The sequence below is a fragment of the Anas acuta genome, chromosome 1 (genome assembly GCF_963932015.1).
Source record: "Anas acuta chromosome 1, bAnaAcu1.1, whole genome shotgun sequence".
Taxonomy (NCBI): Eukaryota; Metazoa; Chordata; class Aves; order Anseriformes; family Anatidae; genus Anas; species Anas acuta.
In genome coordinates this window covers 7,722,303-7,744,069 of record NC_088979.1, presented here as the reverse complement: position 1 = coordinate 7,744,069, position 21,767 = coordinate 7,722,303, and the positions used below count along the sequence as shown (strand labels likewise).

The 21,767-nt window shown below is 39.3% G+C and overlaps 1 protein-coding gene and 1 long non-coding RNA gene across 15 annotated transcripts in view; both read left to right on the top strand.

Moving 5' to 3' along the window:
* The window catches only part of DLG2 (discs large MAGUK scaffold protein 2), a 1,027,768-nt gene that overhangs the window by 75,772 nt on the left and 930,229 nt on the right, over window positions 1–21,767 (top strand). The window contains exon 1 of one of the 14 annotated variants that reach the window (XM_068661400.1): window positions 11,730–11,906. The exons of the other annotated variants lie outside the window; for them this stretch is intronic. Coding sequence (XP_068517501.1) covers window positions 11,879–11,906 — 28 coding nt within the window. The 5' untranslated portion in view covers window positions 11,730–11,878. Of the gene's footprint in view, window positions 1–11,729; window positions 11,907–21,767 lie in introns of those variants that run through there. 14 annotated transcript variants of the gene reach the window in all.
* On the top strand, window positions 17,634–18,955 carry LOC137846712 (uncharacterized). Its single transcript, XR_011090618.1, has 2 exons — window positions 17,634–18,258; window positions 18,369–18,955. It is a non-coding gene; the product is annotated as an uncharacterized lncRNA (long non-coding RNA).

Sequence of the window (21,767 nt, the reverse complement as noted above, 5' to 3'; positions counted from 1 at the left end):
TAATGAAGAGGAGGGAAAGAAAGAGTGGTCAGGGTTGGATATGTTCTGGAAAACACTACCCAAACTTCTTGAACTTAAAAAGCATTATGCCATCCAAGTAATTTAAAGGAAAAAAATGCTTTGAAATCTTGGATGTATGATGACAGGTAATAAAATTTGGTTATGACAATAAGCAGCCTTAGCATTGGAATAGCAAATAAATATTTTCTTAGGAACGTGAATTTTTGTAATATGAAGTGTACTTAACTTGTGGTACTCCTAGATTAGGATGACTTTAGTGACAGGCAGCTTAGCAGCCTTTTTTTTTTTCAGTTTGCAATGTAGCCTGGGGCAACTGAACCATGACCTATTTTTGCTTTGACAAATCCTATCCCCGTGTTCCTCAGTTTTGAAAACAGATATAAAAAAGGATAGGCAGTAATTCAATAAATAGGCACTGTAAAGTAGAGTTAACAGAAGGAATGACTTAAAAGCTATTATTAGTGGCACCCCTGTGTTCAAAGTGGCAGAAGGGTTCAGTAAGGATTACCTCTGTCAAAGCAAAGGGCAGGATGGACTTGACTTCCTACAGTCTTTACATTCGAGGACTGCGAGTTCTCAGCTGTCTCTTACCTTCTCTTCCCTGTCATCTTTGGGGCTCCATAAGAACCTCTTGTTATTTTAGAGACATTTTGTTTCGTCTATTGCTGGTAGAGAAGTGTTGGGTACAAACAGCATATCACATCGGGTCCAAGGCACAGATTAGTGTGGGGGAAGTGGCAGTGGCAGAGTCCTTCACTAACTGCATCTGGATAGGGGCAAATGACTTGGCAGTGCTTGTGCAATGCTGACACATTCATATTTATGTTAGGATTGGCTTTATGGAGTAATACTAAAGGTTGGCATGACATAAAACACATGGTATGACTTATTTCAATTTAAATTTCATTCACAGCTTCATGCCATAAGGCCTCTTCTCTGAATCTTCAAATGATCCTATAATTTTGGGGGAAGCTGGGACCTGTACTGGGACCAAACTTTGTGGCTGAAGAACATCCTGCCTAACTTAATATCTGATTGCTCACATAGTTCTGTATCCAACACTGGATCTCTTCTGTGGTTTTGATCAAATTTTGGAGCAATTATTTAAATATTTAATGATTGCTTGTATAAAAATCAATGGAAATGATGTCAAATTGGGCCAAATGTACTTAACCCCCCCAATATGGATTTGGAACTTACTCCAGGCTGTCATTTGAAAATGTTGATCAGTAATAAAAGTGACTAATAATACCTTTTATCATGGATTCCAATAATGCCTGGGTGCACAGTCATCAAGTAAATGGAGTTCTTCCCATTATCTTCATCTGAAAGAGGATTGAGCCATTAAACCAACCTAAATAATAAAGAAACACATAACACTCCCCATGAAAGTGTTTGCAGCTGTGTTCTTCCACCACATGTACCATGAGGATTCCATTACAGTAAATTGGAGCTGTTAGTGTCACAATATTGCCATCATTACATGTGAAAAAAAAAAAAAAGAGTCAGATTCTCAGAACTCTTTGATGCTCTATTATTGTAAATGTGTGAAGTGTTTTACTTCAGTTCTGGTTTCTAAGCTTTTAGAGAGGAAACTGCCTGCCCCAGTAGGGTGTGAATTTTTAGGGGTGAAATCCAGCCTGCAGTAGTAATGTAGCCATGTTCCTCCTTCCTCTTGGCCACTTATGGGTACTCCATTTACCTTCTAATTTCAGGGTTAAGAGTTTTAATAATGAAAGTAACTTTTATTATTATTATTATTATTATTATTATTATTATTATTATTATTATTATTATTATTATTATTATTATTTGTTTGATTGGTTGTTTTTTGGTTGTTTTTTTGTTTGGTGGTGACATGTTAGAAAATCACAAAAATGTATAACATCTGGGGCACCAAACAAATTTAATGCTTATTTTGTATTAAAAGTCTTGATGAATGGGACTTTGGGAAGAACAAACGTTATTACATTTTAGCAGATATTCTTGCCTCTCTTCTTGATTCTAACTTCCCATTGTAACTATTTTGTGTTGCTGTTTTCCCTAACTGATTATTAAATTAGTTCATTTTATCTCACTGAAGCACAGACAGGTCTTTTTGTTTGCCTGTTCAACGAACTTCTTTGTCATTTCCTGATCTATACAAATCAGATATATTGCACACACATATATATGTATACTATGTAGTTTTATTAGCTATTTAACCTATATATTAAAGTCTATTTCTTCTGAATGCCTTCTACAATAATGTATCAGTGTATATAGATTTTATACCAATGTATCAGTCAGTCAGTACCAGCCCTGGATCCATAAGGCATAAACATATTTGTATCCCAGATTTGCTCTGAACAAGGTGAGCAGATTTTCACCGAGAGGACCACAACAGGGAAATGATGTAGCATCAAACCTGCAAGGAATAGCAGAGGCTACCACTGGTAGGTCTGTGAAGAAGGCTAGAGAAGAAGGAATTGGAGCAATGAGCACTTCCAGGAAGCCTACACTGACAGTTTCATCCTTCCAAACCACATAACTTCCAGGCCTGTTATGCTGCTTGGGAAAGAAAAAGATGAGGAATAAAAGGGGATGTAGGAGTTATTGTGACTGCTGCTGAGATTAAATCTGCACCTGTAAACATTTTGAAAAAAATCCATTTCCCCATTATTAACATTTGAGAAATTAATTTCCTGATTACCCTTCTGGCCACTCCAATAAATGGAGACACACATGGGATTTGTCTCCCTTGACTGTGGCAATAATATTTAGCTTTTATAAAGTATGTTAAACTTTCAAGACCTTACAAATGCTATGGAATTAAGATTCATTCATCTGCTGGCTCTTGTTTTCTCTCAATGAAATCTCCTATCTCTCTGATAGAAGTTCCGTATTCACTTTGTGTATCTTTCATGGTTTTGTTATGGCAAGGCTGTCTAAGTTAAAGGCTTGTCAGATTTAAGAAATAACTTTTAATTGCCTATTTTTTCTTGCAATATATATTTTTTTCTCTTAATATTCCTTTTTTCTTTTTTTCTAACTCAGAAATAGTTTTGTTTCTGTCTGCTCTGAGCACCCACGCTGCTTTAAGAGCGTAGTCAGCTGAGCACTTACTTCTGTGAACCATTAAATTGTCATGATGGGAAGGTGATTGTAGGATTGCATTGCATTCCCTGGGGAATCAAAGCAATCCAGGAGTTCTGATTCGTGATCCTTAGCTGTGGGTAGTATGCTGACGTGATTCCTACCTCCAGGTTGCAGATGCTGGAGGAATGGCTGAATGGGACAGACATAGGAATGGAGCACACAGTGTGCAGCCCTCAGCCCCACATAGAGTTTACATTAAAGCTCAGCTGTAAAGCGAGGGGCCTGAGCAGCAGATACCCATGGTGTTTCTGACAATCACTACTACATCTGCATTAACCTATAGAATTAGGACAGACCTGTCCTTCCTCTAGCCACTCCATCCCTATCTGCCTCTGATTATGAGCCAGAGTCCTTACAGTTTTCATCCTGAGCTTTTTGTATCATCACGATGCTCTATTTGTTGTATCAGTGTACAAAACACTTGCTACCTTTACTTCTCCACAGGATCTAAGGCTCTTGCTTCATTACCCCTAAAAACGTCTTGTAAGTAAGCAGCTGCCTCTTGCATTAAATATGCATAAATTATTGTCATAGGTCAGCCTTTGTGCATGTGAGCGTTACAGATATGTTACATCTGGGGGACTCTTTCTGCTTTCTCTTGTCTTTTTTGCATATACATCTCTCCAGTGACTTCCCTGGATCTTCTCTAGATTTACATCATTGCCATCAGCATGCATACCACTGCAAACTGTATGGATTATTAGTGGAAAACCAGCCAAAAACTAAAATAAAGCTCTGCTTATGTTGGGGAGGGAAAAAATCCTCAGCATTTCAGTGAAGTGCAACATACAATTAAATCTCTAGGTTGCTCAGATCTTAAGGATGTGGTATTTAAAAGAGATAGTGACTATAATCTAAGAATCTAGGCTCTGTGGTAAATTGAACCCATGAATATTTGTAATAACTTTAAATGAGATTGTCAATAACCAGATTTACACTGCAAGAGCTAGAGCAGGATTTGACCTCATCTTAGTAAGGGGTGATGCACATCAAAGGTGTTGGCATAAAGGCAATTTAAAAAGTGATTGGAAAATAGCATGAATTATTTAAACAAAAGAAGTTTCTAAGCTGCAAAGGTCGAAGCAAGACTCAAATGTCAGATCTATTATGTCTACAGTCCAGGACTGCTTGAAATGATAATACGAAGATACAAACACTTTCATCTTAATATTTACAGAAATTGTGTAACTTTCTATTACTTTCATTTCCTTCAACTATACAGATGTGTTAGCTTTAAAAAAATAAACTTTTTTTTAAAATGTGTTGTAATATTGGACACCGCACTGATGTCTGAAAAATGATATATAAATTAAAGGTGTTTGGAAAACTTTGGCAAAATATTTATATATATATATATATTAATAATTTATATATATATATATAAAACAGCTTCAGTTTTCAACATTGACCTAAATACAAACATAATTTAAATAGGTGTCAGTATTTTTGATAGCTCTGTGTAGCTCCTATAGTAGTAGGTGAAGTATGTCTTCTCTTCACTTTGATGCAAATTTTACATAAGAAAATATGCAAATTCAAGCTTAGCACACATTCATACAGACAGCTCAAGACAAGATTTGGATCAAGGTTTAATTGCCACCATTCTCACTTTTACTTTTTTGAATCCGACATAAGATAATGTGTTAATCCAGAGGAACTACAAGAATAGATTGAGCACAGAGCCATCTTTCGTATGCAGAAGTTTTTTTTTTTTTTTTTTTTTTTTCTTTTTCTTATTTTTTCTTTTTCCTGTAGATTAACATAGATAGTTTAAGGAATTTGTTTTTCTAACATAGTTACTGAACATCCTGTTGTGTCTTAATCTGCTTCTGAAGCATATAAAGCAGCTGTGCTTCATTAGCTTCAAGTTATTATGAACATAGTATATAGTCTTGTTTTATGAGTGGGAATACTGAATGTTCAACAGAATGTGATATCTTTAATTTGTTTTTCATATTTTTTTTTCCATGTAAAGTGATATTCCCATTCTTATTCTGCCTCAAGGCCTCACTGAGAAAAAGTAATACACAAGGCATATAAAAGTAGCTCTGGTCTTGAATGGACATGTAAGATCTACTAACTGACTGCTCTACGTTTGCACATCAGCATTGTAAATGTCGAGCTTCTCCAAAAATAGAGCCTTCATATCCTTAGTAAGAGGCTGATATTTAAAATAAACTCCAGTTTTTAGGCACACTTCCAATGCACCATACACCAGCTATCAAACCACTGGCAATAACAGAGATCTATTTTGTTCAGAGTGGGAATCATTTAATGGAAGTCACTGGAAGGAACCCATGAAGTGAGTGCACTGACTGCTCTGATCCATGAGCAAAAGCTCCCTGGTGGGTACACCCGTGTTGTGGCCTGCAAACTAATTCAGAATACATTGTGTAGGTGCAGTGGTGTAGATCTTGCCATGTATTATTTATGGAGTATATTTTAGATTCTTAAGGACCATATCCCTGAGCTGTAGGATTGCATGGCTCTTTCAGTTTTCAGTTTTAAAAAAATCTCATGAATGGAGAAAAGATTGAAACGGCAAGTAATTGTCACAAGCAAGTGAATAAAAGGGCTCTGTTTATGTTTTTCAATATATCATGCCTTACGACTAATGCCTCGAGTCCTTATGTAAGATCAGTTTGGAACATCTGTAGGTATTTTCACAAATCACAGAATAATTGTGGTTGGAGGATTCATCAGAAGGAGATTTAGTCCAACCTCCTGCCCAGGATGTCTTCAGATGAGATTTGAATATCTCCAAGGCAAAAGGTTTCCGAGCCACTCCAGTTTCTTGTTCCAGTATTTTGACAGTGCTTGTGGTGATTTGTTTTTCTTTATACCAAGACAAAATTTCCTGCTCTGACTGTTGTCTCTCACCCTATCCCTTCATATCTCTGAGAAGAATCTGTCTGCATCTTGTTTATATCCTCTATTAGCAGGGTGTAGTAGATAGCAGTGAGATCTCTCCTTTACCTTCTTTTCTTAAGACCAAATAAACCCAACACCCTCAGGAATGTCATGTGCCCTGACAATCTTGATGGCCTTTCCTGGCCTCCTTCCAGTACATCAATGTCTTCTGTGCTGGGGAAAATGAAACTGGACCCAGTAATCCAAGAGAAAGTCTAGAGATAAGCAAAACCCAATTTCCACTCATGGCTAGGATTCTTCTCTTGAAACAAATTCAGCTGTTTCTATCTATGCTGTACATCTCTAAAGTTAGGTGAGATACTTCCCAGACAGTCTTTGGGGCAAGATATGAGAACTGATTCTCAACAAGTCACATGGTACAGCTGATGGCCACAATCTTACACATGAGCAAAATACATTCATGGCTACACTAACATTGTCTTTGGGGTTTTCTGTTATTTGAAGGCACATTAAGATAAATAATGAGGGATTAAGATGGACTTTCAGTGCGCAGTTGCAAGGTTCATGCCCTAAAAATGCTCATGTCTTTTGTTTTAACGCAGGCATTCTCACACAGCCAAGAATTCTGCAAATTTTGTGTCAAGTATGCTCTGAGCACTCAAGCAGTGTCCTTCGTGTCAGTGTTAGAGAGCTATGGCATGGGATGGCAGAGGAACAGTAATTGGATCTTGACTGAAGATGAGGATGTGAGTGAGCTGGGGGTGATGTTGGAGAAGGAGCATGCTAATCCTGACATCTGTGCTATAGATGTCTGTGCTTTATGTTCACCATACATCACGATACATCACTACTACTTGCGCAGAACTGCAATATTAATCAAGCATTTGGAATTAAATTGCAATTAATCTAAGCAGGCACCACACGCTGTATCATGAGCCATAACATGGATTCTGGAAAACACTTATTTCAGCATTCCCACTGGCGGCTTCATATTTCCTTGTAATAAGGTGCCAAGTTAATCAAATATATTGGTCTTGTAAACAGCAGCTTTTACCAGCCTGCACTGGTCAGAATATTTCCTCATCCCTCGTTTTTTAAAGCTGTCTTCCACCACAGGCTGTAGGACACTGGCCACAACTTGGTATCCTTTCAGAAAAAAATATTGCATTTGTTCAGGCTGGCAATATTGCAGGGAATAACAGTTTATTGTACCTGATACATATTTGTTGGCCTGGTTGCAAGGATTAGATGGTGAAATATAATGGCCTGTGATATACAGCAGGTCAGGCTAAATGATCTAATGGTCTCTTCTGAATTCATGAATTGCTGGGCTGTGTGCCAGAAGCCAGACAGACTCCTGGTGTTCCCACAAGTCCCTGTATTCATCTATCCCTGCCCTCTTGAACTCTGCAGTGGAACTCCCATTTGCATCATTTAGAGCAGGATATTGATGTGGGTAGTTAGCACTAAGATGAAAAGTACAACGGCTTGTTGGGAACCTCTGAAGTGCTAGGTAACAGGGACAAAGCTAGGGCTGAATAGGTCCCAAATACTGCTAAAGTAAAGCAGTTTGCTCTAAAGGACTCCATGGACTCGGTGGCCTCAGTTTTTCCTTCTCAATGCCAGTTCCAGGCAGGTTGCTGGCAACAGCCTGCCAGCTCCATCTTGTGCTCTGCAGCATGTCTGGCTCACTGCACTGCTTACAGGGACCTCTCTTGAAATTGCCTCTCTTGACACCGAGCAGTATTTGTGTCACAAGCCAGTGTTTCAAATTGTCACATGGCTGATCCCTGGATGTGTGGATGCCTTCTCCTTACCCCTGTTCCTGCACCAGCTCTGCTGCTCATCTGAATTGGCAGTGAGCCAAGCTACTTATGGCCAAAGAAAATATTCATTCTAGTGCCAACAATATAGGTCCTGTGCCAGCTCACCATAGGATTAGACCAATGCCAAAGCTGGCACAAGTTTAAAAAAAAGCGTGGCTGAGGAATTGGAACAGGATTGCTTCTTTTGCAAAATCACAGTTGTTTAGGGTAATCGTGACATGAAATTATATTTTCAGGGAGGCAAGCTAGTGGTGAAATTCTCTGCAGCAAGACTCGTGGTAGAAACAGTGTCCCAGGATTCAATCAATTTAGTTGTGTAACCTAGCCAAGTTGGACTTGACTTTACTCATTAATATATGGGGAATCAGGTAGGCTCTTTATTGGCTTGAGGATTTTTCTCCACTGAAAGTCCTGGTGCTGGTGGTGCTGCTCCAGACATCTCTCTTTATACAAAATCTATACAAAATTTCAGCTCTGTACGATTAGGTTCAGAAAGGCACAGTGAAATCTCCTTCCTCTTCTGAAGAAGGTGCTCTGACAAACTAGGAACCTTTTTACCACACATATCTTCTTAGAAAGCTGCTGCAAAACAGCTGGTTTCCAAATGTGTACAATCCTAGAAACCAGCGGGAAGGAGAGGAGACTGATTACACCATCTGCCCACCTTGGTGGGACAGAATCACACAACAATTTGTGTTAGAAGAGACCTTTGAAGGGCTCTGGACCAACCCTTTTCTCAAAGCAGGGCCAACATAGATCAGGTTGCTCAGGGCCTTATTAGCTGGAGATTTTGCAACTTCTCTGGTCCTTTCTTCAAATATTTGACCACCATCATGGTGATACTTTTTTCCTTGTATTGAGTAGGAATTTCCCATGGTGCCCACTGTGCTTTCAATGGGCACCTCTGAGGAGTCTTTCTCCATCTTCTCTGCACCCTCCAATTCAGTAGTTGAAGGCAGCAGTGATAGCCCTTTTTAGCCTTTTCTTTTTAGGATGAGCAAACCCAGTTTTTTCAGTCTGTCCTTTTAGGAAAACTCAATTTAGTTATCTTCAGGAAATAATGTGCCATCAGATAGCTTGCCAGAGACAAACATGCTCCTGTTGTTCTATGGTGTATAGGTTCACAACTCTCAAGGGCTTGGTGGATATATGGGATATGAACTTTCACTCGTCAAGGACCTTTGGGGTAGCAATCCCCTTTGTGTCAGCTCATTAATGTCCCTGCTAGCTGTATGGCTTTTCCCTTCCTTGCTGTTTGAAGCTCTGCAATACTTCTTTAATGATTCATGTGCTCTTTGCTTGCCCACCTGCTTTTTGAACATGAGTTCCATGAGTAACCGTTCAAAACAGGGCAAAAATTCAAATTACAAGAAAATTCAAGATATGGAACTTGAGTTTTGTTGTGTATGGACTCCAGACTGCCCAAGGGCTTCAAAGAAAACTTTCAGTTTTATTGAAGATTTCTGACTCACTCTGCGCCTCTATTTTCATTGATTTAACAGCAGAGAAAATGATTTATTAATTAAATTTTTAAATCAGATGCCCTTCCCTTTCTTTTAGGGTTATTTTTCTGACAAGCATTTTAAAAGAAACACTGCTTTATTCTTCACAGAGTGGCAGATACAGTGTGCTAGGGAGATTAGCATTTCTCCTGGTTTTGCTACTCAGACAACTTTGGTCAGGAAAGAAATTGCTTTCAGTTTCTTTCACTTTTTTTATTTCCAAAAGCAGCCTTGTAACACTGATAATCCCAGGAGATGAAACTGCTCAGGCTTGTTTGGTCTTTGACAGCTGTTTCTCGTGCATCTGCTGTCAGGGCTGGGCTCTGCTCTGTCTCAAGTCATGGTAAAAGATAGTTCAAGTTTTGTTGTTGTCTTCTAGCTCACTGAATGTTAAGCATCTTGACCTCATGTGACACAGCAGAAATATCTGAATCTCTTCTATGATTCACTTTCAGATACTGCATTTTTTTTCCTGCTGAAAACATTTGATAAGCCATTCTCTGCAGATATGTTCACACCGGCTTGAATCCCTCTGGCTAGGGGCTTAAGATGTTTACCTGCTTCCAGGGCTTGTACAAACAAACATTTATTCTCTCGATTTGCTGTTTTTCCCCTCCCCAAGTTGTTCATAGTTTACTGGATCTTATTTATCTTGGGAGCTATATCACTGCAGCAGGATGGTGAATCTATACCTCACCCACAGCTTATGTGAGATTTTTCACCACTACTTTTCTGTATTGTTCAGTGACATAAATATTATAGGTGTTAGTTCTGTTTGAGGTAGGCACATGGTAACCACAAAACAGTCACCGTCTATGATGCTTTCATTTTTTTTTAGCCTTTTAAGTGAAAATGTTTATTTAACTGTATGTGCACAATGTTAATATTTTACTCAAGTGACTGAATAATTATATGTTCCATACCAATCGCTATGGTCTTTTAAGACAGAAAAAGTGTTATACCGAATAAAAAAATGACAGTGCTGAACAACATGTTGCTGGAAGTAAAATATAGCAACCGTGTATTTTCCTAAACAAAAATGTGTGTTTCCCAGAGCACCTAAAGAAATTTGGAGCACAAGGCACACTGAATATCTCACACAGCCCATTTGGTCAAGCTAATTTCACACCCACCTCAATGCCTGAAGGCAGTGACAATATAGAGCTTTCCCACATGTTAAAAGTACTTGAAAACAAAATGGAGTGGCTCCAGCATGGGGTGGAGCTGCAACTTTTGTTTTTTACTCTCTGCTCGTTGAAGAAGTAAGCTTTTCAGGCTTTTTTTTTTTTTTTTTTTTTTTTTTTTTTTTTTTTTTTGGCACAAAATGAAGCTAAGTGTGATTTTTACTTGGGTAATAGAGTTAAACTGTTTAAAGCTAAGGTACGTTTCAGATATACAGCTGAGGCAATGTAATGGCTCTCTGCTATTGAGGTAGCCACCCATTTCTGGCCATTAATGTTGGTTTTGGCATTTGTTGGTCTCTTGCTGGGCTCAATTTGACTTGCTGAGCTAGAAGAAAAATAACTCAACAAAAAAGTGCCTGCCTTTCTGTCAAATTAGTGAGCTGAATTACCTCAGTGAGGGCGAATTACCTCAGTGAAGGCCTGGCAAGCATCAAAGCTGGTGCAAGGAATGAAGCTGGAAGAAGTGTCTGGCATGGGGACAAGGAGGTGTATGGAAAGGTGGGATGGAGCAGCAGGTCCACGCCTTCAGGTAGCACTGAGATACCCCAAGGTCAACTTGCTCTGAAACTTTGGCAGAGCGGGACTTGCCTCTCATTTTCAGTGTTGCCAGTTTTCTGCCTTGAACACAACAAAAAATTGATATGCATGTGAAGTCTGCAGTTTCACAAGGGCACAAATGACAGGGTTTTCTTGGCTGTTTTGTAGCAATATTCAGATAACTTCCTTCCCTTACAAAGTCTTGGAAGAAACCCTTACCCCTTCCCTGCAACAAGACCTGCAATCATCAGTCTTGCTGGGCATTACTGGTTTATTATATACCATATTTCCATAGCAAACATCACTATTAATATTTGAACAGTGATCCACAACATCTCTTCAACAACTAAAGCACAAATGAGCTCATTCTTATCTCACATAGACTGGGATAAAGCAGGAGTAATTTCACTGAAGACAAACATTGCACTGCTGTAAAAGTCCTGGAGTTAGGGGAAAGCTGGGAATGACAGAGAGTGACTGTATAATAAAAAGACACCAGGTCATCGTTTGAACTGTAGGACCTTAAAAGGGCCAATTGTTGAAATGAAAGTTTTAGATAGCGAGTGTGTGGCTTGGTAGCTCCCCCTGCCCCCAGCTCTGTTACACATATCCAAGAGGATCTTGCTGGGTCTGTGCACTGGATTAGAAATCAGCTGTCATTAAGGAGTGTTTCACAGTGGAAAAGGTTCCCGGGTGTGATGGTGCGTACGAGAGGCAGCCGTGGGGATTAAGCTGGCTGGTGACAAGCATTTGTATTTACCAGTCTGGTTAACTTCAGATCAGCCTTCTAAACATTTCCATGGAAACAAGGGAAGTTTTGGTTCACTGTAAGTGGCTTACTTTACTTTCTAACTGTGTTAAAAATGGAATACTAAACAGAGACTAAACTAACTCTGAAACATATTTTAGTGATACAGTTTTAATAAGTCATGGCATTCAATGATTGCTTTTCCATACCTCCTGCCTGCAATTATGTGTGAAGCTTTCATCGGGCAGTTGCTCCTTGAATCTGCAACAGCATGAACAAAATGAGTCAGGAAAAGAACTGTGGGATAGCTGAGGGTCTTAAATCTCTATTTTTGGTAGAAAACAATTCAGCGCCTTTTGTCTGTGATCTTTTTTTTTTTTTTTTTTTTTTTTTTTTAACATGGCATAAAAGTTGAGAGACTGAAATGTGCTTTTGTCCTGGGGATTTCTTATATATCTAGTGCTTTACTGAACTATCATGTGTAAATTTTGATGTGACAGAACAGCCACTTGTTCAGTCAAAGAGATAAAATGCATATTGATGTATTCATAGAGAAAAATACTAACAATGCCTTTCATTCTCCATTAGCATCTTTCAAGTCACATCATAGAAAACTAGTTGGAAGTGGATTTTTTCCTGGTTTTCCAGGAAGAAGCTCATGCTTCCATACAAAGAGGGGTGCTTCAGAGATCATCCGAGTGGAAATATCCTAAATGTGCTGTAAAGCAGCAAAATGAGGGGTTGTGTAAGCTGACTCACCCTAGTGAGGTTCTTGCTCGGTGTGCCCAGCAGTCTCTCAGGCCGTGTACAGACAGAGAAGAGTGGCTGCATGACTCAGGAGGTGTTTTCCAGTAGAAGTCATTCTTACTCCTGTAATGCCGAGAATTGGTAAATGTATGAATAACTTGAACAAAACCAGCTTTAATTATGCATGAATGCCGATCAGTCTGGACATAATTTTGCCTGACTAGCGCTCAACATTTAACATTATTCTCTGAATTTTAATAACTCAACGATTTTATCTCAAGTTATATTCTAAGAGCAGTGAGGTACTGCAAGGAAATTGGCCTTGATGCTTATCTGAGCACTGTAAATGAGTATAGACTTGCATCTATAACATTAGGGAGATTTTCCCTCCCCCTGTGTTGTGGAGCTGACACTGCTTTATCTTTTAATGCTCAAGTCAAATGAATTGAGTTCCTGTTACTTAAAAGCCTTAACTTTTCCCACTTCCACCATTGCTCATCCATGACAGATGAGCTCCCCTCTCACCAGTTTACCTAAAGAAGCATCAAAGTGTCAGCTACTAAACCCCAGGGTGCTTTTATCAGAAACCATAACTGAGAATTTCTATTTCTATAGAAAATACGGTCAACCTTAGTTATTAAAATATGTTGTAACAGGTGTCCGGGTGTCTGGCCACATTTCATACCTCCCTGGACAAGAATGTGTGCAGCTGACTGCAGGCAGCCCGGGTGTGCTTGGAGAACTTTGTCTGGCATTGCAGCTGTGCAAGGGCTTTAAGCAACAGCAGAGAGGCAGGCAGAGAATTGCAGAGACAATGCAACTGAAATTCACTCCTAGGTAGCCGTAAGTGTTGAAAGAAAACCGTATGAATACGTTGACAGGGTGGAGATATTGTTTCAAGGCAGAAAATCTGAACAAGCTGGACTTTGGTCCTCTTGACAGAGACTTGACAGTGAGCATGGAGTTGAACGCTTTAAAGTAGCAAAAGGATGTTAGGCTTCATACAAAATCAAAGGCAGGATGCTTGTCCTTGTGAGTGCAAGGAAAAGGCTTGCAAACAGGAATGCAATGCAGAAAAAAGCTCAGAAACCAGAAATCTGGAGAGGGCAATAATGACACTGTGAGTATTCCCAGATGGAACCATTCACATGCTGGAAACACGCAGGCTTACAGGCCAGGACCCGCTCTCTTTGAATAACACCCTCTGCTTCTCCCCTACCCCAAAACATAAATTCTCATTTACAGTGTTGCTATAGTGACTTGTTTCTTTGATAAAGCTTCTTTACTTCCTTACAAAGCGAGGTCCTCAGCCTTCCCTGACAAGTGTGTGGGTTTGGACTGAGGGCAGAATTAAAATGACTTTCTGGGTACTGCATTCATTGCATCTGGCGCTGCTGAGGTAATAGAGAGAGGTCGTTAGCTTTCTTCGTTAAATTGTACCAGGAGCAAAGCAAACTACGGAAATACTCTGAGGGGAGCAACATAGCACTAAAAAATTATAACAGTGCTCAAATAGTTTGGAAATAGGAGGAACAACTGGGGAAGGTTTAAAAGGCATTTTATCCTGTGTCAACAATGGGTGCTAGGGAAATGCAAGCCAGTCCGAAGGTAGCTTTGTTTTTGACAATGGATTTTGGAGTCTCAGTGGTTTCTGTAATATCCAGATATCTCCGGCAAGAAACTCCTGTATAAAAATCTGAAGTACATTGAGCTGCATGGAAGATGGTACCATCACAGAAGATGCTGCAAAGAGGGATTGCTTCCTCTTAGTGCAGGCCAAAGGGTGACAAAAGCAGCATTAGACCAAAGAGCTTTTCCATATGGGCAATGGACAAGGTTGTGCTCCATTCAGTGGACAGATGCAGCTCTTATTATTATTATTATGATTTTTAATTGGACACAGGTGAATAAGCAAATGTAGTGGGAGCAATGATGAGAAAAGAGCCAAGGCTGCAGTGGGGGTGCGCGAATAGAAGTTGGATACTGGTTTGTGACCCGCTTGCAGCATGATGATCCAAGCAGCTGCAGTCTTCAAAGGCCTTTGTAGTATCCAATGCCACCAGGAGAAGCTGGATGGGGGGACCTGAGTGACCTCAGGGTCTGTTCCTTGGCCTTGTCTGATGGCTCTGAAAATTGCACAATGGGGCACCATCCACCAGCTCCTTGGGGACCTTCCAGTAGCAGGAGGTACTGCTGGAGTGCTTTATCTACTATCTGCACTCTGTTTTCCCATCAATTCATTTTTGAGCCTGTAATCTCTTGAATCCTTCAATTTTATTCTTTTTTTTTTTTTTTTTTTTTTTTTTTTTCATTTGTTTCCACCCATACTAGTTCTTTCTCCTTGTGGTTTCTTTTCTACTCAGCCTTTCTAGGTGTTGGAGGCTTTTCTCTGTGACAAAATTGTCCACCAGAGTTGATAGGCACTTGTAACCGAGCAAACTTCTCGTTAGTGATCACTGTTGATCAAATCACTAGTTTATCCCTGAGAAGGCTGAAACAACTCTCTTTTATAAATTGGTGTATTGGATTTTCTCTGCTACTGGAATTAATTTCTGATGGCAATTATGTTTCCACTTAAAAATAATTATCTTTATCTGCTACTTAGAAAATATAAATTAGGCAGTTCTCTTTGACTAGATATTCTCAGGAGCATAGGGAAGCTAAACTCACTGGTATTGAGAAGATTTCCTATTTATTAGTTTAAAAATTGGCTCTGTAATCTGTCTAGGAATGTCTGGGGAAAAAATAAGAATTTATGCTTACGGAAAAGCGTATATTTCATTTTCTAACAAAATGCATCATTTAATTCTAACTGATCTTAAGCATGAATTCCACAAGCAGAGATCTCAGTGCTTTATTTCCATTTTTCCATTTAAAATGTCTTTTTTTGTTGTCAGTCCCTATTTGCTGTCATCAAGCAGAAACACAGCTCTACCAATTCCTCGCTCCCAGTATCAAACTTACTCAATTGCACAGGTCCCTGAATAGGTACAAAATAAGCTGTTACAAAAGCTGAAAGTCATCTACAGATACTTCAAAGACTTTTTTTTTTCAAATGTGTTTAAATGTTTTGAGAGCTTCTTTAATACAAGAGTAACCTCTAGCAAAATTTATTAACCTTTGATTTATATTCCTCATTTGATTTGCATTCCTTTTCTAAGTTATCAGTTTCTAATTTAGTTTTTCAATTTGGTTCTCTGAAATAGAGATATGGGACCAGAGTCTCAGCTGATGCAAACTGGCTTTTGCTAGTTCCCAACATCTGAGAATCTGGCTTCTTACCTCTTCTATGAATTTTCCCAAGTGCGATGTTATTGTTTTCATTCAAGAGCTTTATTATCAGTTGCAATAAGAGATAGCAACATCTGGCATTAACTTCATCTTGCTGTGACAGGCAATTGCTAGTTCTGAATACAGCTGTGAACAAGCACAATATTGTTCACTTCAGTTGAGCAACATTTGCTTTTAGCATAGCAAACTGTCAACGGAGAGTCCAAGAAAAATTTGGGTTTAACATTACTGAGGTGATGCTCTGTACTGCTTCACAGCTGTGGTCATTTCAGACAGTATTAAGGAGCTCCTACCTTCCCCACTTGTGTTTGCAAATCCTATAAAGCAAAGCAACCCATCCTTCCTCTCAAAAAAAAGGATAAATGCCAAGAAAGAACAAACAAATATGAATCTGACGAATATGGAAACTCTTCTCACTGGAGGTCTGCCTGCGTTCAGCATTAACCATTAATCCTAATGGTTTGTGCTGGTGGGAGTGGATCAATGGTCCTTTAAAAGGCATGACTATGCTCAGAACAATTGTCTTAGAGGAAAAATTATCCAGCAGCCTTTCTTCAGAGCAGTTCCAATTTTGGTGTGTCGAGTCATATCTGCCAATTATAATGCAAATATCTTTTTGTCTTATTGGTCCTACTAGGCTGGAAATACTATGAGAGAGATAATTTAAGTTCTAGTCTTTTCCATGTGTTGTTAGTTTTACAAAGTGTCAGATATGAGGCCAAGCATCAGACCTGGGAAAAGGCCTTGATGGCATCACTGCCCTTGCCACTCCAAGAGCTTTTGCAACTGGCCAAAGGAGTTACCATGGAAGGGTTGCAATCTGACTGACTGCATAGTGCAATTAAGGGCTGACTAAAACCATTGGAACAGGCTTGTGAGAAGCAAAACGAAGGAAAACAAAGATGAAGGAGCTGAAGAAAGAAGTAAAGTGGTAGGGCCCATGCTGGGCACTGACTACTACCCATGAAGTTTTGCAGAAGCTTTCTGGGTGAGGCTGAGATGGAGAGAAAAACAGAATAAAGCAAGCAAGGAGAGAGCCCAAATGGTTAGAGAAGATGGTCATGTTTTAGCAGAGAAATGGTATCTAAGAGATAGGGAACATTCACCTAATTCTGTAACAGTATGTCCAATATAGCACTTGACGTTTTTTAAACAGACACTTTGGAGAAAGTGGTGGTGCAGCATAGCTGAAAGATCCACAACAAGGGCATTTTTTTTTTAGCTGAGATGCCATTACTGGAGCTGCAATTCAGATTCAACTTTCTGTGACATCAGGTGGCTCCTGCATCCACTGTTCTGTGGTGGACTTATCAGCAATGTGGGCTAACACTGAGGCAATAGAGCCAGGGCGACTGCCACTAATTGCTGGAAGAGAAGAATAGGGCTCATATGGCTGGTCTACAACAGGTTCAGAACTGTAGGCTTTCAACTGAAAATGTATTTTCTCTTTTGCAATCATGAGAAGGATGCTGAGTGTCTCCTTCAAGCTGAAGTCCTGGTTTTGTTCAACAGTAGTTTTAAATTAACTTCATTATAAGTGGGAGTTTGATGGTTTCTTTTCTTTTAGTGCAGAGATTTGTCTGTTTATTTAAGATGGCTTCTTCTGTTCATCTGCTGCTAATTAGCATCAATCATTAACCGGTCCAGAGCTTGCAGCTCTATTCATTTAAATGATTGTTAATGGGAGCTACACCCATTGAGACATTGGGTTAAATGCCAGTTTAATGAGTGCATGTTAGTTATTTCACTGTAACTGAAGAGAGTTACAGTGAAACATTGAGAGAGGTAAAGATTTCTCTCTCACTAAATGATTTGCTGAAACTGTGATTCTGAGTATATTCAGTTAAAAGAAAACCCATCAACACTAGGGGGACCCATTAAGAAAATGGGAGTAAGAGAAATAGAAGAAAATCTTACAAATTAAGTTAGGCAAGAACATGAATATTTAGCTATTAGAGCCAATCTTTAGTTTTATTACAAATTTTCAAAAGCTGGTTTCTTCTAAAAGGTGCCATTTCAACAGTCTTTCTCCACTGAGGCAAAGCAACTGTGCCAGCCTCTCTTCTTGAATGACACCTTGCAGATTGAACCAGGCAGCTCCAGAGCTGAAAGCCTGAGCTGCTATTGCATGCCAGCTTGCTTTGCCTGGCTTAGTAGCTCAAAACCAGTGAGTTATGCAAGCTCTCAACCCTCCCTTCTTGAAGATAAGCCTTACCCTGCTGGTGTCCTCAGCTGGAGATGAAGAACAGTGCTGCTGGCTGGCTGCTTTGTGTTCCTATAAGGAATCCTGACACGTGGCAGCGGGCACATGGCAGCCATCCGGTCGCGTTTGCCCAGCTGTAGGACTGCGATCCCAATAATTCTTCTCCACCCGTACTCTTCCTAGGAGTTATGTAAGTAGGAAATTGGAAGCGCATGAAGCCAAAAGCATGAAAGAATACAGAGCAGATGAAGTGAGAGATTTTGTCTTAAAATAAAATGTTCTCTTCTGTTTCTGTTTTAGACTTTCTCCAGTCCAACTGGCATTCCCTTGCCTGCCTTCACCAGTCTGCAGTGGCTCTTGCCAAGCTAAGTCTCTGTATGTGCCTCTGCCCTCACTGACCTGCAGCAGCTCTTGATGCCATTGACCATACCCTTTTCCTGGGATGTCCTTCTCCCTGAGCGCCTCTAACTTATTTTGAATCACATTTTGTGATATTGACACATTTTTTGTCACATTTTGAATCCCATTTATTACCTTTTGTCACGTTTCAGATCACATTTTGTCACCTTCTGACCCTCCTCCAGCTTCTTGTGAGGATGCTACAAGGACCTCCTCTTACTCATTTTCTCTTTGTCTCTTGGCATTGTTATCCATGAACACAAATTCATCTTATCACATCTATGCTGATGGGTCACACACTTACCTGCTTACTCCAGGCTGTTTTATTCTGTCCAAACAATGGCCTTAGGTTGCTTTTCTGGCAGGTCTGACTTACATGTAGTTAGTTATCAATTCAAGTCAGCACAAAGACATGAGATTATTGAATATTTTCTTGCATTCCTTCTTTATGTGGATGTGGTCTTTTTGTAACTTCAGCATAACTAGAAGTCTTATTCTGTCTCTCATCACCTGGCATCTCACTGACTGCAAGCTTCTTTTCTCCAGTGTTTGCACATGTAACTTTCTCCTGTTTAAATCAATTCAAATTCATTTTTCTACCCCAGTACATTGACACTATCACCTCCTTCCTGCAGTCTTCTGTTACTTCCCCTTTCTCTGTTTATACAACACAATCTTGTTTTCACTTTGAACAACCTTCTTGTCTCATCCCCACATGGCTTGTCATCTCTTGTTCGCTTCGAAATGTCAGCTTCCATCTTTGATGGGCTGTGGATGCCAGCTCCCTTCCTCTTGTTGTTACATCTTCAAATCATCACCTTTCCCATGCTTACCATCATGTTTGGAAGGAGCTCTCTGAAATGGCAACAAAGCAACTTTCAAGTCATTTCAGAAATCTCTCTTGTGATGCCTTACAGGAGCCGTGACAAGTTGATACTGTGCCAAGGCGGATCATTTTCATGCTGCCTGATATTCTTTGTGTTCCCTGGCCGGATGGGAGGCTCTGATGTTTTCTGTTTCAAACAGGGATCCTCTCTTTGTGTCTTCTACCTCAATAGGCACTCTGTCCATGATCTGAGGGACACCAAGCTAAACCTTATTTCATTTTAGGCACAGATGAGGAGCTGTCTCAAGCCTGTGCCATTTTGTCTTCTTCCTTCCTCCCCTGCCCCGATTGACACTACAGCTTTGTTCATCTGAGCTTCATAATAGTGGTAATTTAAGAAAGATGAGGCCCCTTGTCTCCTAGAAAGAGAGAATCACCTGGTGCAAAACACATCATTTGTTTGGCTACAGTTTGCCATGGCTTCTGCTGGAACCGAGTCAGGTAGGAGTAAAAAATGGGTTTTGCACAGCAGTGAAGATGTCTTTGCAGCTCATCTGGTTGGAGCAAATGACCTCTGAGGGACTGGTTCCTACAGAGGTAGTTTTCACTTCATTTGCCCTTCAAATGGAGGCACAGGACCTGAACACGTGTGCAGCTTAAAACACAAGATTCTTTTCAGAAAGTCTGTGATTTTGTCCTGAACAAGCAGGAGAGTACAAGCATGAGGCAGATAGATGACGTGTCCCTTAAAAGCTTTATTGCAGGACCATAATCTTTTTATATTCATCATCACCTTGCAACCTTGCATTTGGTCTTAGGTACAACTCTTTTTATTTTTATTTTTATTTTTATTTTTATTTTTATTTTTATTTTTATTTTTATTTTTATTTTTATTTTTATTTTTATTTTTATTTTTATTTTTATTTTTATTTTTATTTTTATTTTTTAAATTTATTTCATTTTATTTATGTATTTATTATTTTCATTTATTATTATTTTTTTTCCCTGAGACTAGCCAGTGATGATTGCAAAAGGCTGGAGATGAATCCAAACATGATCAAAGATTATATGCACACAGGAATTTTGCCCCCATTTCAAGGCAGAAGCCCACATCTTCACAGCATACTCAGGGCACTGGCCCAGCCCCATGCTGGCTGGGTGCTGCAGCTCAGGGTGTGTCATAAAGGTGCTGCCACTGACTGATCCTAGAGAGTCTGAGGTAGAATGCCAGTATGTCATATTTCTAAACAGGAGAGAATTTCAGAAGGAGTCACCTTTATAGAGGGTGTGAAAGAAGGAGGGAGTCCTTCATAAATTGTTTGCATAAAGGAAATAGAGGGAAAAATCTCTGAAATTGATTCAGGAATACAGCACACGAATTCTGACTGAATTTGGTGGGCAAGAGTCTAAATTATGTATTTAGAGGAAAATCCTATTAAAATGGAACTACGAGTCTTCTTGCCTTTTTAAAGTTAAGTCATCTCTTTGTTATCTACAAACTGACAATGCCACTTGGGTTTTATTGACCAGTGTGTCTTGATCTGCCTGATGACAGTTCCCAAGATTAATGTGTCTGTTTCTTGACAATGCATATGCGTCCTGATGCATCACAATTAACCACTGCTACTTGGTATTAAAAGGAGGGACTCTTTTTATCTGCAACTGCATGACTTCTATCTGCATTTCAAATGGCAAGTAAACAGACAGGTCTCCTATCCACTTTTCTCATCTACCTTTTTTGAAGTGAAGAAAATTTGAAATTCATGCTTAGGTTCCCAGTAAAATGCAACATATTTTGGAGAGCAAATTGGACTGGAAATATAAATAATAGAAAAACACCAATCAAAACCCACGATGTATAAGATACAGGACACACAAACATCTCTCAGTATTATAAACACTTGACTTTATAGCTTTTATTTATTTGTGTTGGTAGAAATGTCAAATTAATATTTATGAACTCTCAGTAGTGTATTTGTTAGGGTTTTGTTTATTTTCAGTATAAATTGTCAGACTAAAGCTGTTATTCAGGACTGTCAAAATGTGCTTTTTAAGCTCGATGGGAGTTTCACATTTTGGCTCAATTCTGCACTGATGTACCATTATGCTTACCTTAAAGTTGTGAGTGATCCATTTGTCTTTAACATGACTGTTCACACACATAAGTTGAAACTTGTGTGCATTTGCCTGAAGTCACACAATTTTTTTTTTTTCTGTAATAATTCTACAAACATCTCAGGAAAAGGCTGCTAGAATTTTTTACTGTTTTAATTAAGCTCAGTAGCTGAACATAAAACAGTAATGCAGATTCAAATTTACCCAATCCTTGTTTAAATAACTTTGGCAAGATTTGTTAATTTTTTTGGATATCACATGACATAAGATTTTAGAATTTGGATTTTATCAGTGCTTGGTTCCTCTAAAAGGATCCCATCAAATGTGGAGACTAGAAATAGAAGTGTCCTTGGCACAAA